This window comes from Caloenas nicobarica, chromosome 1 (genome assembly GCF_036013445.1).
Source record: "Caloenas nicobarica isolate bCalNic1 chromosome 1, bCalNic1.hap1, whole genome shotgun sequence".
NCBI classification, from domain to species: Eukaryota; Metazoa; Chordata; class Aves; order Columbiformes; family Columbidae; genus Caloenas; species Caloenas nicobarica.
Window position 1 is genome coordinate 57,539,182 of NC_088245.1, and position 18,866 is coordinate 57,558,047.

The window sequence follows — 18,866 nt, forward strand, 5'->3', positions numbered from 1 at the left end:
TTCTCTTTTCAATGAAGTGCCAAACCAGATATTCATGACCACCTGCTTAAGTTGCCAAGGAGATGGGTAGTTGATTTGGAGTCTTTGTGCTATTTCACCAGCTACTTCAACTGCTGTCTCCTCTCAGTGCTCTGTTTTTTGGGTATAACTTTGATTTGGTTGTACACCAGATCCATTACACCAAATGTAGGCCTACAGAATGGGAGGATGCAGTGCAAAAAAGGGATCATTCCAAAAGGAAACAACACATACTGGCCACCATGGTTCAAAAAAAATATAAGCCAGTTTCATTATCCAAGATCATGTTTTGTTACCTTGCATGTAGTTGCCTTCACGGAAATAGTCATTAAGCAAACGGATGAACACAGATCAACTGTCCGCTCATGCATTTGTCTCCAGAGCATTTTAAAACATTAGGCAACAAAGTATGAAGTTTATCCTCTAACACAAATTCCACAAGGGGAATCTGTTGAGGAAATTCACCTCAATTCAAGAAACAGTAAATAATACTCAAATGAAAAGTGGCTTTGAGATGTGGTTGGTCAACTTCCAGCAATAACTGCCAGAGATCACCATCAATCAGATTATTTTTTAGGTGCTCTAACATTTTCTGGATGGATTTTGCATACCTAGACTCTGTATCAACCTCCAAATGATGATATTCAGTGAGCTAGGTCCTGAGGGAGCCAAAGACATTTTGCAGGCACACCAAAACTCAGTCATCAGCTTGTGCTCCAAGTAACTGCCCACAATTTTAAAACAGTGGTAGCACATTCAGGACTGCTGAAAATTCAAAAAGCGGAGACTTTCAGTAAGGTTGCCCTCAAACATACAGCTACAGTTTTGCCACTGAACTTCCCATATCGGCCGTACTTCCAGATTAAGTATATGTTTTTGTTTCAGTAGGGCTTCCCTGCAGTAAGCCCTTGCCTTGAGGCAAAAGTTGCCATGAAGTTTACTTCTCATTTTTACTGCACACAAAGTGGTTACTAATTCAAAATTATGTGAAATTCAGCCATTTGACTGAAGTTTCTTTCTGAAACCAAAGCTCCATCTAAACCCTGAATTTAGATTTGAACTCATGTGACCCAAAAGCTCTTGTCATAATGTCATTTTAACTGTTCTCTCAAGATGAGCAGATAATGACATGAAGAAAGAAGAGATACTGACATTCTCCAAACCTGTACTCAATCTCTTGAACAAATGTTTCATCTAAATGCTGGTATTCATTTATGTATGATCTCTAAATATTAAGAGTTAAGTACTTAAATTTAGAATTACATACATTAATCCAGCACCTTGCCAGAGCATAGAAAAAAGAAACTGTGTTAAGGAAGACCATGTGGAGCTGTAAATTTGTTTTCTTAGTTTTAAGCTAAATTTAGTACAAGGACTTCTAAACTGGTATACTTAAAAAGGACTAGTAATTAGCAACCAGAAGATCTTGCAGCTTACCTTTACATATCTCTTTTTTCCAGCCAAAATCAATTATACATGAGAATCTAGTTAATTTTCAATTGAAAGCTTCCCCCATAGTTGAGTTATAACAGAAAATCATACAAGGACTGACTTCACTGAGCAGTTACTGGGGGAAAAAACGCTCCATGTGGTATTAATTAAAGGCTTACTTTATACCGGCATAGGGAGCCTTTAACCAAAAAAGAAGAGATGAAAGTAGTTTTAAAAAACGAGAGGCTGGATCTCTCTCAATGTGGAGCCAGTGTGATATTTATGTTGGGTTAGAAGGATCAAGCAGGCTACAGCTCAGGTCTGAAATGCCAAAATAATAACGAAATAAATCAAAAAGGCCCATGTCTTAAGTCTACTTCAAAACTTATAATGATTTTCAGGCTTTTCTATGAGTCAAACAATGCCTAAAAAAACTTTACAGATGGAGACAAATGCTTTAGAAGGCAATCTGAGTCAAAGCACATTGAAGATATACATGTGTCTAATGGCCTTATTCACTTTTATTATTTCCACTGAGTCAGTGAGAAAGATAGGCAATTACCATCATTTATCAAGAATTTGGGCAGCATGTTGCATGATGTTCAAAGTACTTAATGTAATGAAGTTCAGTTAAGTTGCTTTCTATCAACTTGTTTAGGCGCAGGTAATTTTTTGCAACACATCTTTTTAAAAGAGAAACGTTGATATGTAAGCTCATTATTGTTTTCAGCTACCTGTAGTAATGGCAGGATTGCCTAGACTGTAGAACCTAATACTGTGAAAGAAAGACGAAAGATGCCCTTCCATGCAGACACAAAGTTTTACTTCAAATACTTTAACCACAACTACTTAATACTAAGAAAATTTCTGGCAAATACGACGATTCTTAATTATAAAAGTAGTAAGCACACAAGAAAGTGGGAGCTTTTATCCCAGAGCTTCAATGGATAGAGAAGGCAGAGAATTCAAAGCTATCACTGATGTACTACACCTTGACTCAGCCAATAAAGTTGTCAGCAAAGCTAACTTTTATATAATAAAGAAAAAATAAGACAGCTGGGCTCTGTGAAATGCTTTCTCAGCATCAAGCCAGGTTTTGACCGCTAAAGTATTTGACGCTCATTTGATGGATGAAAGGGAAAATTACATGCCAGTAATTCCTGCTGTCATAGTCCTCAAAAACTACTCCAATACCAGAGACATTCAAGGACAAACATGATGGCTCCTTCTACCAGAAAATAAAGAGGCAAAATATCAGTCAATAAATTCCTGGATCTATAAGCCTCAGTTGAATTCCTTCTTATACAAAACCACATACAAAGGACTTCACAATAAAGCAAGAAACAAGTAGAGAGGAAGATGGAATATGTAGTTGCAAACAGGCCTCTGAAAGTAGGAAGATGAGCAGGGTAGATGAGAAAAGACAGGACTATGAAGAGAAATTAGCAGCACGAAATATTCTGCTGTAATTTTTAGTTTTCTCTGATCCTAAAACTACACAACACCACTATGAGAGTGGTAAGGTACTGGAACAGGTTGCCCAGAGATGTTGTGGATGCTCCATCCCTGGAAGTGTTCAAGGCCAGGTTGGATGGAGCTTTGGGCAACCTGTTCTAGTGGAAGGTGTCCTTGCCCATGGCAGTGGGGTTGGAACTAGGTGATCTTTAAGGTTCCTCCCAACCCAAACTATTCCATGATTCTGTGATTCTATAAGTCTGTAAACACCTTCTGGACAAGACAAGAAATTCTGAACCTGCTGGAAGGCTCAATAAAGTGTTACAGCTCCATGTTAGTTCAGTATATATTGTTATCCATCCATCTTTCCTGTGGTAAAAGAAAAGCTTATAAAACAATTGAAGAAAAACTGATAAAATCAAGCACCTTGGAAGTGGGAGAAATACTTAAGCAAGCTAAAGAACCTGTAGGAGGAGAAAAAGCCAGAAAACAGGCTTCAGATAAAATCCATGGCTCTATGCTTTGTGCAGAACTCTCTGCTGTTCATTGATGTTATAATGGGTTGAACATGCTTAATGGATAGCTCTCCTTAAGAGCCTCAGCTTCAGCCACACTAAGTCCGTCAATGCCAAATAACGCAAACACTGAAAAATGCTCAGCTCTGCAAAAAGAGAAGTATCTTCAGACAACCAGTAGCAAAACTTTAGGGGCTTATGGAGCTTTAGTGGTAAAAGCTTATGTGCCTGTAGCCTACAAGCACCCAACAAGGTAGGCAGGAAACTAGATAAATCCATTTGATTCAGGTTGCCTAGGTTGCATTTCCAGGAAAAAGTCCTTTTTTCTAGAATTGACTACCAGTCTTCCATTTCTACACATATTCAAAAGCAGATGTGACAAAAAATCTTTAATAAGCTGAATTTGACATTTTAGTCCATGGGCTTCTTGAGGAAAGTTTCAAGGGTAATGTTTCAAAACTGCAAGAGAAACAACTGTCTAACTTTCTCCATCCTTTAGAGATAAAGAGAATGCTGGCATATTCCTCCTGGTTTTCCTGATGCAAAGAGCTGTGGTATCATATGCCACGATATCTTTTATTTTTATTTCACATATATGAATTATTGCTCACAAAACACCACCCAGAATGCTGCAATACTTCTCCATTTAACCATCATTACAGAAAACAAGGTTTGTAGTTCTTGCTTTTGCAACTGATTCATGAAGCTTGTACTGTATCCTTCACTTTTGAAAAAAAACAACCAACTAAGTTGTTTGGAACAGCTTTTTTTTTTTTTTTAATAAATGCTTACTTTTTAATTTTTGAAGTTTACAAATATCAATATGATCTAAACAGCAAATGCACTTTATACCAATAATAAAAATATCCAGCAAGTCAAAATCCGGTAACTGCCACTTTTGTTTCCTTTTCCTACAATCTGTGTAATAAGGCTGAAACATACAATATTGATTCCTACTCCAGAGTGCAAAAGAATGCAACATATTTAAATGTTTAACTCATCAAGTGCCACCAATTTTCCAATTATTTAAATATGTCAATATGGTTATTTTTACGTCAAAGGCCAAAGATATCCAAAGCTTTACAAAAGGTTTATGTCTACCTTCTTTTGTATTTAAGGAAAAACTTGACAGACTAATATTTTTTCAGGCACAGCAATATTACTACAGTTAATTCTAATTTATGCAGCACACGTGTCTGATTTCCGACTTTAACTGTCACACCTTGTTCAACCCATTTGTTTTGCCCATATTCTGTTAAGATGCCAGAATTACACGTGATGGGCATGTAATTTGCATAACAGTTAACATTATATTCATTCCACAGAAATCTCAAGCAAATATTCTATATTCCAAATGACTTCTAAAGCAAAATTATTCTGGATTAGTTAAACTGATTGTGTGAAGAACAAATGACTGATGATTTGAATATAAAATTCAGTGTATAAACGTTGGCATCTATGACATTTCACTATGCTAAAATCATAAAGGCCTGCCAGATTTCATTGCATTCATAATTAGAATTATTACATTGTAATTCAGGATGTGTTTTTCATAAAGATGAAGGAAACGAATTTTAACACAGCTAAAGCCAGGTAAACCCAACAAGCCCACCTATGCAAGACAGATGTCAGTTCAGATAAAGATTTATTTTCCTTTTCATAATGCAATTACAAACCAAAATTGACACCTGAAAGAAAAAATTAAACTACAAAGAATTCAAACATCACAAGAAGCATATCTAAAGTACCTGTATACAACTATTTAAAAAAATTAGGTTTTGCTCATAATTATAGCATCTTCATTTCATGGCACACAAAAATCTATGACATAAGAATACTCAATAAATCCCCAAGAAACGAGAAATAACATTTCAGAAGTCAGCGTGCAAGTGTTTAAACAAAATATTCAAGCTACAACAAATCTCTATCAGGCAATCTGTATTTATAATACATATTTTGCCACAAATTAAACCTGTGTAAACATAAAACAATAGCAAGCAGAAAATAATTCTTCTAAGGATGATAAAGCCTATATAGCAACCTTCAACATGGTCTCAAAAACAATTTCCTTGTCCTGAGGTCTTGCTCATTATCACTCAGTTTTCTTATAAGCATAACATTTCTAGACTGCAGTGGCTGATATAAACTGGGACCTGACTAGATATGCTATGATATAACAGAAAGACTCCAAAAGAATTTCCCAGCATGGTCTTCCCGGTTCACCCTCAGAGAGCTCTAGTATTTGCACAACAGTTCACAAAGTATGTCCAACTGTATACTGCTGGAAATTATACTGAAGCCTGGATTCTCAATTCATTTATCCCATGTTAATGTAGTATGTACTGCTAAATGGCAAAATAATAGCAGGGAGACTAAACTTAGAAAGAGAAGAACAGACTACTGTGAGAAAAAGTATGCTCAGATTTACAGTACACTTTAGCCAAATATTTCTTTCCAATTTATGTTGGGTTTGTGGATAAAATACAATATTCTGAATATTTTCAAAAATGGTCCATGTTAAATCATAACTGCTTTAATCTAAAATGTTTCTAGGCAGAGAGACAGTAGTTATTTTAATGTTGGGTTATGACAGACATGACCTTATTTCTTCTGTAATAAATTGTAGATTACACTTTTGGAATGCTGTCAAATTATTTCACACCTAGTGATTTTGCTTCATTGGACATCTGATACTTGCATGCATCATTTAGTATTTTTCAGCTGTCCCTGTGTCTAACAAAAGCAGGAGTATAACAGCAGACCAACTTTTCTGTGGAATCTCAAGTTGACGAAATTAAACTGACTTACCATGTTCCATCCTGGGTAGAGGTAGTCTGTACCAATAAATTCAAAATAGTGAGCAAAACCTTCTTTCAACCACACATCCTCCCACCAAACTGGAGTCACAAGGTCACCAAACCACTGCAAAGAGAGTTCAAATAAACAACTTTTAGGAAACTATGTTTGCATTCATCTCATTTATTCAGAGCACATTCCTCACAAGCTTTAATAAAAAGAGTAGTATATGCTACTCACTGAAACTCATTAACTGTTTTTTTCCATGTACTGATGAATTAAGCCTTTACAGGATGCACAAATTACTGAAGTAAAACAGAGAAGATCAAGCAGGGAAAAAGAAGCATTGAGGAGAGTATTGACAGTGCCTACTTTAGTTATCTAGAGTAGATGCTCACCCAGGTCTAAGGGACTAGCACACGTAACAGACAGAAAAAGGCTCATAACTCGAGTGATGTCATTCATTACCTGGAAACTTCACTATATACAGTGTGAATCTTGAAAACCTGGGGACACAATCTCCATATCCCAGACCTAAATTTTAGCTTTTCTTCTTCCACGATGTCTGCCCACCAAGATTTACAACACTACTGGTGCTCCATTCGTTGGCTGGTTTCCTAAGGAAAGCAGTTTCATGCAATTGTGCCATCTCTCTGTGGGTAGGACTCAGATGCCTAAAAGCAGATAGTCGATGTCGCTTAAAGAACATCCCAGGGTATGTCAGATATCCACACAGGCCTAGGAAATTTCAGGCAGGACTTCCAGGAGATTTGCAGCCTTCCTAAACAGCAGCTGGAGGCAGAGGGTATCTAAAATGTCAGGGGCCACCTATGTTTATGCAAAAAAAAAGTACCCAAGCCAACTGCCTTTCATGTTCCACCCCCTGTTGCTCTTGAATTTTCACACTGACTTCAATCAAACTTAGAAAGAATGGCAAAGATTTCAAACGTAATTAAACCTCTACAAAAGTACATGAAGACTAGCAGCTGAAAAGAGGAGAAAGATCTAAACTGAGGGCAAGACAAGAATGCAGCTGTGAGATACTCTGCTCAGTAGCCATCAACAGTGACAAATCTCTCACAGTGTGGGACATGTGAGTGTCAGAAGAATTTTAGACAGAGCTGGGGTGATCACTGTAAGAGGAATGAGGACAAAAGTTCAAAGGAAATCAGGTGCCATCAATTCTTCTACTGATGGATGAGCCTGTTTAAATTATTGTATTGGCTCTGTGCAACCTGGATCATTGCAAGACCAGTGGTAAGAGCAGAAATACATACACTATTATGAAAACATATTTCATACTCTTTGTAGCATCTTTTTTGCCAAACACACACAAAAAACTTTGTTTCAGTAAAATCCTCTGCCAGCTTTTTTCTTAATGTGATTAGAAATTAGATTAACTCATAATCAACAGAGACAATTTTGAGCTTTCCTGGAGTCGTGAATTCTGAAAATACACAGAAAGGCAGCAACAAATAAGTATTCCAGAGGGAGAGACTCCTGTCAGAGTAGAGGAGCTGCTGCTGACACTGTAATGATTGTGGGCAATGGATGAAAGCAAAGTTGGGCAGTAAGCAGTTTTCTTTCATGATGGCTGGCTTATTTGAAGGTTTTGTCTGGGACCTGAATGAAAGGTCTTGCTCCTATGCATGTCTTTGTGAAGTGAGAATAGTGTCAAGGAAGGATCAATGCTGCGATGAGGACCCATAGTGATGTGAACACGGGGGCTCCAAAGAACAGACTACAGAAACTGGGATTATCAGATTGCCACACAAGGTTCAGTAAATAGGATTTGAAGGAAAAAAAGAAGTGAAACATGGGAGAAAAGACGAGGTTGACAAAAGCCATATTCACACACTAAGTGAAACTAAACTTAATGGACACTCAGTGATCATAATCTAGTTGAAGGCTACCAACAAATTAACTGTCTACAGGACCAATAGAGATAGAACATGATTTTAAGAACATTTAACTGAAAAGACAAAGAAACACTGGAAATGCATCCATACAGATAATGCACTTTTCACAATTTGAAATCTTACAGTAGCATACCACCAGAGGAGTATGAAAGTCATGTTTATACTAGAATAGTTTGATTAAATGATTTCCAATGACAGACTAAACACGATAGCACAGAGTTTATTTCTTAAATTACATGAGGACTTCTGAACAAATATGAGACCAGTAACAGTCATGGTATGCTACGACTATTCAGAGAGAGATTTAAAAAAATAAAGGTTGTAAAGTTCATAATATATCCTCCTGTTATTCAAAAGAATTTACAACATGAATTTATGACGTCACAAAAGAGAATTTCTTACACTTCTCTGTGAGTCTTCCATGTTTATTTATTAATGATACAACTAAAAGTATTCATTTAATTATCTACCTAAAGGAAGAAGTTGTTTACAGGTATTAAAATAGCATGTAATATTAATATGAAAATGTAGAGAATTTGCTTAACTAGTCTTGAATAGTATCAGAGATAGGATGTCACAGACAGAGCAGTCCCAGAGACTGCAATTACTGAAGCCAAATTTTCCAGCAGAAAGGTGCTATTATCTTCCTAGGTGTTACGTGTCTGAAAGGAGAACATCAAGTAAAGTATTTCATTTATTGAAGTAATTGTTTATTTATTTATTTGTGTATTTGGCTACAGACACTATTTGCCTGGAGTGAAGATCACTACTTCTTTTCATTTTGGAATAGAAAAATGAATTGAAATGTATTGATTACATAAATTCCTCGTGTCCCTTGGGTATTATGTTCAGCCTGACATGGAGAAGGCACTTATTTTACAGACACACTGAAAGGACACTCTTTCCTATAGGCTTTCTTTACAGATTATTAAAAAAACCCCATTGATTTAGAAGTTTTTAATTTTCCTTCTGCGTTCATGCCTCTTTAACTCAATCTGTCACACCAAGTTTTATGCTCAGGTGGGAAAACTATCACAAAAAATCATGGTGCATAAATTCAAATGGCTCTTTCTTCAAAGGCTGTAGGTGGGACTGATCTGTGATATGCACATAAAACTGATTACTACCTTAATAGAATTATTTTAATAAATTATGGTAATTACTTCAAGCTATCAATGTAAGCTGCTAGAAATAGGTGTGTTTTGACCAATATCTCATTTGCATTTTGGGGCTTGAAGAAGCTTTTATGCTAAAACACTTCTTCCAATTATTAATTGTTTAAATTAAATACATAAAATATTCCAAAAGAACACTCGAGCTGAAATATCAAGCACTATCAACCTACAAAACGACTAAATTAAAGCAACCTGTGTAAGGTTAATGTGTCCCTCCTAAAACATGTACCCAAAATAAATATCTGGTCAAGCATTACAAAGTCACCTGTGAAGAAATCGGGTGTAAAATTCTTTCTTACACATTTTTTTACCTGTATTTTGACAACAAAAAAATTTCTTTGTCCTTCCGCAATGCTGTCTCTCATTTTCTGAACAGTGTGCTCAAGCTTTAATATCCCGCAGGTTTGGGAATTCCAATTTTAAACAGGCGTATCTAAAGGTAATTCTAATCCTTAATATTCATCCGTTTTTTCTGATCTTGGACATAACATTAGCAAAGCAATTGCTGTGTTACTCTATGTAACAAGGGTCTCATACAGGTCAGTTTGCTACACATTCAGGTACGTCATGTAAGTCTTAAAGTTACGAGTTTAAAACCAAGGGAAATAGCACAATGCAATTCTTAAAAAAAAAAAAGAGAGAAAAGAGAGGAAGAGAGGAAGAAAACGTATTTTAGGAAAACATTTTTTAGAAGAGTTCCCTTACCTCTTACCTGAAATGTTAAAAAAACACCAATAAATAAAAAGTAAAACTGGAGATGTAGATTCTAGTTTTGGCTGTGCCAGAAGTGATTTTGGTTAATCTCTGTTATTTTATGTGTAAAAACGAGTGAAGGGAACCAATATTCACGTGACACTCCAGGTTAGCAAGCCAGATGATATACAGAAAAAAGAGGATGAAAAATGTTGTGAATAATTAACAATTAAATAGCAGAGGCAAGAGATCCTGGACCCAACCTGACCTCAGTTCAATACATTTTCAGCTAAGCTACTATTGTTTACCGTTCCTGCTATATACTATCCACAGCTAAAGTCTCCTTGAGGGGTGTCTGAATATGGTAAGATAAAAGCAGGAAAAAAAATGGCTATATAAAGACAATACTGTGATGGAGGTGCTAGACAGTGTTTTGTAACTTGTATTTTTGGAGGGTTTCTCCCTTTGAACTTTAGCTGCAGATGAACTATCTATATTCTCTGTGAGTGAATTCTGCATCTAAAAAGTAGAAATAACATTTCTTCCACCAGAATATTTTCTATCTTGTCTAGTTATCCAGTGAAGCAGCTGAGCAAGGACCTAATCTGCGTGGTACTAAAACAGAAACAGCAGCAACATGAATGGAGAAAGATACTTTTAATCAAGCTAACAGCACTGGAAGCACTGGATACCAAGTAAACTTTTTCATTTTATATTTTAAAGTCATTTAAAAGCACTCTATGGCTACATTGCTACCCTAAAATAAATTCAAATATAGTTTTTACCCACCTCATGATCCTCTGATATTCCCAGAACAAAGTAAAAAGTCTTTGGTTTCAATGAGAATCAAATAAACAAACTTGGCAAGTTACTGATGTGATAATTGCCCACATCTGAAGTACAAATTGCTTTGGAAGCAGAGAACATTATTAAAGCGGTGCAAAGAATAACTGGAAGTAATGGGATGACTTCAGAAAAAGGAAGATTTAAGCCAAACGCTAGGAAAAAGTTATTGACCATCAGATTTAATCAAAAGGTTTTAAGGGAAGCGGTATAACCCTGTAATCAGGAGCATTGAACCCAGCACTACAAAACACATGACATGGAAGAATCTAATCCTAACAGGAGCTGTGATTTGATGACCTAATATGTGTTTTGCACACCTGATTCCTAAGCCACTGTAATTTTTCCGGCTGAACAGTGCACTACTCTATTGTACTACACAATAAAGAGCACATAATAAAATCAGATGATCGTATTGAGAACAAACCAGCAATAACTTTCAATAAAAATGTCATGTTGTAGTTGAGGACTTCATATTCATCAACAGTTTTAATGTGAAACATGAATATGAACCAAACATTACTATTTCCAGGTTCACCTACCAGGACTCCATCACAAAGGCTCCCTTTTATATGGTACTTTTTATTTGCAGAAAGTGTTAAGAATTTTCATTGCCTTTTAAAGAATGCTGTGTAAAGTTACAGACATAAGCCATGCTGATTACACAGTAGGATTTTGTTCATTTTAACCTGAAGGCTATGATTATGCCTCTTATGAGTGCAAGTAAGGGTTTTCTGCCCCTGTAGCAAATTTCTTCAATAACATTTGCATTCAACTCAATATTACTAAACACACATAATGTGTTTCGTTTGAGATAAGAAGATGGAAGAAATGTAAAATAAATTGTAATATGGGTTTACTACAAACTTTTCTTATCGATACAGAAGTTGCTGTACATATACTCGATTATCCACCACTAGTGAACAGAGGGTCCACACCAAAACTAATTTTTTTTTAAAAAAAAAGGAAGTATGTGCATATGTGACGGAAGAAGAAAATGACTACTGAATTGCTTTCAGCCAAAACATTTTTTTACATGAACATGAAATTCAGCATGAATCTGCTACTGTTCTGCAAGAAATCCTTTTCTACACTTATCAATGTGTCTAGTCTACACACCAACAACACACTCACACACAAACATGCAGAATATAGAATATAATCATACGGAAATAGGGAAGTTGTTCATCACTACTAATTTTCTCTTCTACCCTTTTTTGAGTCTTCCCAGTTTCTGCATTGTAGTTATGTGTCTTACAAATCTCTGTATTAATTGGACTCCAGTTACAATAAAAAGTTGCAACTGTCTATGTGAACAACACAAATTAATTTTTGGTTTTGAAAAGGAATACACAGTTTCAGACATTAATATCAAATATCTGAACACCTTTAATACCTGATGACATAGCTCATGTACAATGACCATGGTGACATCCAGTAGGTATGATATAGAAGAAATACTTGGATCTAGCAGTATCCTTTGCTCCACAAAAACACTCAGTCCCCAGTTCTCCATAGCAGCATATGGATGCTTAGGCACAGCTAACAGATCTAGAAACAGAAAAAATATATGTTAACTATTGTGGAAGCTACTATGCTGAAGAGCTACTGTAAGGCCGACCATAAATGATCACAAAAAGCATTTTAAATAATACACATGTAAAAAACAAAAATTAATTTCAGCTCTCTAGTACCATTATTTAGGAAACAATAAAATATTCATTTTTTATCTTATGGCACTATTTGATCACACATTACCATGCTATTGCTTTAACACAGTACTTAGTATTTCAAATTGAAGTTTCCTATACAGAATCCAGCTTATTTACAATACCTTGTTAATTTACTTCTGGGTTTGATACTGCTTATCATGTTTACTATATCAATGTAGTAACACAGCCTTTTATCACATGTATCTTTTACCTATTCATTAAAGTGACTCCTTTATGAACGCCTTATGTACCAAACTGTATGTAAGGACTAACATTAAGGGGAACGCTGAAGAAAAGGCTGCTCCATAACAACCAGAAGGACGGCAAACTGTTCAGAATCACCAGTTCTTAAAAAACAAAGCATCTCTCAGGGCGCACTATTGCTAGCAGGCATCCCCTGAGAACAAGACTGCTGACAGCCATCTCTCAACCCCACAGGCTGGAACGACGATGCCATACACAACTTCAGAAGTATTACTTCAGTTTTGTATTCAGTAAGTGATAAAATATTGAGAAGAAGATGAGAAGGTCCTTCATCACGTACAAAACAGCAGTGGGGAATTTCTCTCAGTAGCATGAGGTTTAACAAGACAATACCATAATACAATATCTATCCATGTGTTAGAAAAATCTTAATGCAGCAGATTGAGAAGGAACAAAAATTGACTATCAGCCTGGAAATAAATCTAAAATTACAGTAAATTGACACAGGGAATAAACAAATATGCAATGCTGCTTCACAGCAAAAACATCTGAAAGAGCCCAGAAACATCTTGTATGTCTACAAGAAGCCCAGTGCATCCTGCGTACAAATTGGCCAAAATTTTGGAAGCTACACTGTCACATCAGCATGGTGCTCCCTCCAGTCAAACTAATTAGCCTGGTTTCTTGATTAATTAGCCTGGCTGCTACACTCCTCTCATTTGGCTGTATTACTTCTGGTTCCAGAGCTAGGTTCATTCATAGTTAACACAAGTATATCTAGGTGGTACTTTACAAGGTGGGATGAAAGGTCTCTGGATTGATTTCCTAACCTGAAGAAGAAAAATTCTGACCTGCTTATTCTAAATAATGCTCTAAATTATATCACAGCACTGACACATCCCATAAGTTTGTTTTGGCTTTGGCTCATACATGTGGTGGAATTGGCTTGGAGGACAACCTGACGGCAGGAGCTGTACTTCAGGATTCACACAAAGTTGCCACTGAAATATCAGGAATGGAGAACTTGGAGACATTCCAGCACTCCTGAAAAGGGACTGCTGCAGGGAGCATAAAAATACCAGCCTTCTAGTGGAAGCACAGAGAGAGTCTAGCAGCTACTTCCAAATACAAGCAAACTGAAAACATCCAAATTGCAAACAGAGTCATGCTACAAATGGTAAAGAATAAATATTTTATATAAAGGCAGACACTAGAACAGAGCCTAATTAAAGAAAATAAAGCAAAAATCCAAAACACAGTGTTCAAGATTAGATATGTGAATAAATTCAAAATTACATGCTTTCCTTTTCTTCTTCAGTTGAAGCTTAAATTGTACAAATATTTTTAGAATAACTGCAATTTGTTATAAATGACATGCAAAAATGAATAAATCCTGTCTGCTATACAAAGAAGGAATAAGGAAAAAAAAATGACATAAAGACTATTGGGTGAAACCCCTGAAGTTAATGGCAAATCTTCATTAACATTAAACACGGATGTCTCTCATTCTCAACTCTGTAAAGAAAGCTGTAACTTCTTCTACAGCAATTAAACTTTCCTCCAAAACGCACCTTCAGAAGACGAACACAGAGAGACCCTGTTCTTATTTACACCAATTAAGTTTTCAGCCGTCCCCCTCAAATAAGCAAAGTAACACCAAAATAGAACTAGCATGACAGTAAAAACAGTTCCCTCCTTTTAACCGTTTCCATTCTCTCCTTGGGCTTAATTTGCAGCTTTTGGTCTTTCTTGCCAGTCATAATGGACCGATTTTGCTAGCGTCAGCCAGTAATAAACTGGAACAACTCTGTGGAACTGGGAAACTAGGGTGAGGTCTCACAGTAACCACCTTTACAGGCTGATTGTAGACCGTCTTTCACTATTTGTGTCATTGGTATTGCTCTGCTCATTTAGACTGATACTTTATAGCACTGACGTACCAATAAAACCTTCCAATCTGATGGACAGCTAACTGCCTTGCAGGTAGACAACCACAGAGGAATATTCTAAATCACTTTCATCCAACATAGCCCCATTTCTCTGCCAGTCTGGAAACTCCTCTCATGCACTGCGTAATGCTTAAAGGGCTTTTCTGAGCAGACAAAACAAAACAGATGATAAACCTGTTGGTTTCCAGAATGCTAATCCTTGCAGGTGACATGAGCATACCAATGATGCTGAATGAATTAAGAAGTTTACTACAATGTATGAATACACCTCTACCTTTTCCTAGTGCAGGGTCTGATGCACTGCACTCTAATGCCAAAGAAGAGACTTTTTTAACCTCCAGCAGCTGACAGAATGGACTCTGAACATATCCATTATCACAAAAAGAAAAATGTTTTTCTTCTCATTGTCCACGTCTAAACTCTGAATGTCCAGTCTTGGTGTTAAGTTAGAAATGAAACTCTTCAGTGGTTGGTCTTGATTGCTCCGGAAATTTCTACTACCTTTAAATAAAATTCCAAACACGCCTAGTTTTGTGGTAAAAGACAATAATCTATATCTTTCTCTGGGGAGTCATAAATGTTTGATTTCAGAGGAACAACATTTGATGTGCAAGTCTCAACATGAGCATTTGTGTTTCCTTCTGTTTATCACACCATTAGGGGGCACTGAGGAAGGCATCCTGTGCTCCTGGAGATGACATCTGTTAAGGTTTTAGTGTAATTTTTAAGGAGCAAGGTACAAAAGGAGGGGTGATGACACACGTTTTGATAAAAATATAATTAACATGTTGTACTGCTCAAAAGTGTTTTGCACTAACAGTAAAATGTGAACTACTGAATATATAAGAGCTTGTGTGCATGCTGCATCCAGTTAGTCTGCACACTATTTAATTAAATTCTTTGTAAAGCACTTGTGAATGTTTGATTATGTGGATATTGCTGGGGAAATAGAAATGCGTGTTATTGCTTGCAAAGAATAATATCCTCATACATCATAAAACTGTTACTTGAGATTTCCTGATAGAGCAGTGCAGAGTCCTGTGTACTGCTGGAAAATAGAGGGTTTCCACCTCTTGGCCTTCACAGAGACTAAATTCATGACCAAGAAGTGAAAACTGCACAGCTAAAATAAAATCACCAGAAAAGCCATCAGGACAAAAACATGCTGGAACTTCACACAAACATACTATACTGGTACAATTATTCGAATACAAGGATGGCATTTGGACGTTTTAAAAATCTATTTCTGTGTGAATCTCATGAAAAACATCTCAAGTTACAAAAACTGTACATAGCTCAACAGTTTGTTTTATTTCCAACTGTTTAATTAAGGCATCATAACTATGTGAGCTTACATCAAAATATAGTTGTCTGACATTATTAGCAAGTATCATCATAGTGCAAAACATAAATTAGCAATTTCACACCTAAGTTCAATGTTGGTGGGGGTTTTTTTTTGTTGTTTTTTTTTTATCTGTGAACTTAGCATCTATGCAATATGAACAAATGATACTGGTTTTCCTTTTTCCCCACTCGATAGTATTTTCTAGGCACCCTTAAAAAACATTAAATTCCCCAAACCACACAACTGGGAACATCGCTCTTGATTTAAACGAGAGCAGGATTAGAACTGAATAGAATTAAATGTGAAACAAGATTCAGCTCTCTCATGCGGAGTATCCTGAAGTTGGGGATCCTTCCCCCCTCCTTTATCATCCTACTGTTTTAACATCCTACTGGTATAACAGGCACACATCCTTACTATACATGTAAATATGAATGTGTATATAAACACAGACAGACAGACATGCACAAAAACATTTACTAATATTATGTACTGTAATTTTATTTGGTTTAGCTTCTGGTTGAAATGCAACTGAGGGGTAGATCCTCCAGAACATACGACAGCATTAAATTTCTGGAATATAAAAAAGCATCTACCAGGAGAGAAAGAGAGAGAGAGAGAGAGAGAGAGAGAGAGAGAGAGATAGATAACTCTGTGAACAGTTTCTGCAAATTTTCTGTTACTGTACATGATAAGTCTCCCTCAAAAAATCTGAGAGCCCTGAAACACTGAACTTGAGAACATACAGCAAGAAATAAGAATTTTCTCACAAGCATCTTTACACATATATTTTCCTTGATAAAACCAGGAGGCATACAGCAAAAAATTGTCCACTCCATGGACTCCATGTTTTTTCCTTAAAATACCTATTTTTGTTACAAAAATGATGCTATAAAAATAATCTGGATTTACCTATGTGCCTCTTAGAATATTATTTTCATTCATTTCTTGAGAGAGTCTTTCTTCAAGATTTCAGGTGTAGATTTCTTGCTACCAGGTATTTCACTTTTTTGACAGCTTCAACAAATTAAGAGAAAGCACGGTCAAATATCAGTTTATTTTAGTCTTGACAAATGAAAACCCAAAGTATGGTTTTGCCCTTTCCTAATGCTGCATAATGCGATCAATAGCTTTATTAAATCTCTCTGAAGGTCTTGTGCAATTTCCTAAATGAATGCTGTTGTACAAAAACGAGAACTATTTACTAAGAAAGTTTATATTTTTGCAACTCAGATTCCTGAATCAAAACCATTTCTTTTACTAAGAATAAGTAGAAGATGCCATTTAATGAGTTATGTAGGTTTTAAGGAACAAGCCAACTACGAAAAGTGACAGTTCTGGTTAAAAACCATTAAATCAAACTAGTCATTGTAAGAAATAATCCAAATTTTCTTCTGATAAAGAACTATTGGTAACAGTACTTATGAGAAATATCTAAACTGACTACTGAAAAACCTTCTTTTCTGCACTGTTTGCTTGTTATATGACAGAGAAGTTTCAATCGGAAAACCAAATTTTCATTGTATATACTTTCATATCCTTCTTAAAAAGTTATCTGAGAAAGAAAAAGAAGAAAAAGAAAAACACTAGCATCCCAGGGCTTGCTGGAAGCTCTCTGAAGCCAACAGGAAGGTCTCCAACTGACTGGAACAGCAGAATGAAACACAACTGATGGATTTGAATGCTCACCACCAATATCCTTCTGTAAGCATGACACCAACCCACATGGACGTTAGCCTGCAGAGTTAATGCAAAGGTCTAAAACTGTTTGCCATTATTTCAGTCAAATCAAATGGCTTGTTGCAGACCCTGAGGAGAAATCACTGACACACAGTGCTTTATTGTTGGGCTTTTTATTGCTTCTTATTGCTGTACAAAGTATTATTTAACATTAACTGACATAAGCAATGGATAGATTTCCAGAGTGTTTGATATGAATAGCAGATGTTTAATGCAATGTGATTACTAAGGGATCCAAGATAGAAAAAAACATAGGAAGGAAAGCTGGGGAGGGTAAGTGGGGAGAATCAGCAATAATACAGAAAGAAAAGCTTTTTTCAAGCAACTGAGCCTTGATGCTGGGTGATGGCTAGTTTACAGTTTAAGAAGATAAAATAGAAACACATTGATTTTATTTGATGTGCGTATTATTAATTTGCTTTCAATTTTCATAACCCAAATCTATAGATCATTCCTTTGTTATTTCAAAGTATATAAAATGATTCTACGTTAACATGAAAAATGAACGCAATCACTCATTGAGGCTGAATTATGTATCATCTTGGTTGTATCGATCTCTACATGAACAATGCCTTTCTTTTAAATAATACCTGGACACATCATTATTAATAGCTGCAGTATAACAAACAAGGAAAAAAAAAATCTTTCACAAAGTTTCTTTATAAATATGAATCTTTTTTCCCAGCCTTCAGTCTAATATGGGTATTCTAAACTCTTCTTAGACATATATTAGAACAAAGAATTACATGGAACAAACCAAGACACAGACTGAAATCAACTCAGGTTTCTCTTACGCCAGGTTACAGGGCTAGTGCTGTATGTGCATCCCTTACAGTATATACAAAACAGATGAACGGAGAAAATACATTCCAACTCTCAGCACCAGAAGATCTGGAGAGGCGAAAAAACCAAGAAAGACTTTTGCTGCCTTCACAATACTGTTTCTAATGTAAATACTACGAGCATTGACATGATGGAAAATTGCCAACAGCCATTTTCCTACCATCACAGTTAGTAGAGCATGAGGATTCCACGGCTGAAAACAACACATCACTGATAACCAAGCACTTC

The 18,866-nt window shown here is 36.1% G+C and overlaps 1 protein-coding gene across 1 annotated transcript in view; it reads right to left on the reverse strand.

Moving 5' to 3' along the window:
• The window catches only part of TRHDE (thyrotropin releasing hormone degrading enzyme), a 205,435-nt gene that overhangs the window by 108,645 nt on the left and 77,924 nt on the right, over positions 1–18,866 (reverse strand). The window contains exons 4-5 of the mRNA XM_065654127.1: positions 12,242–12,396; positions 6,228–6,341 (exon numbers count right to left, since the gene is read on the reverse strand). Of these exons, the coding sequence (XP_065510199.1) occupies positions 6,228–6,341; positions 12,242–12,396 (269 nt within the window). The remainder of the gene's footprint in view (positions 1–6,227; positions 6,342–12,241; positions 12,397–18,866) is intronic.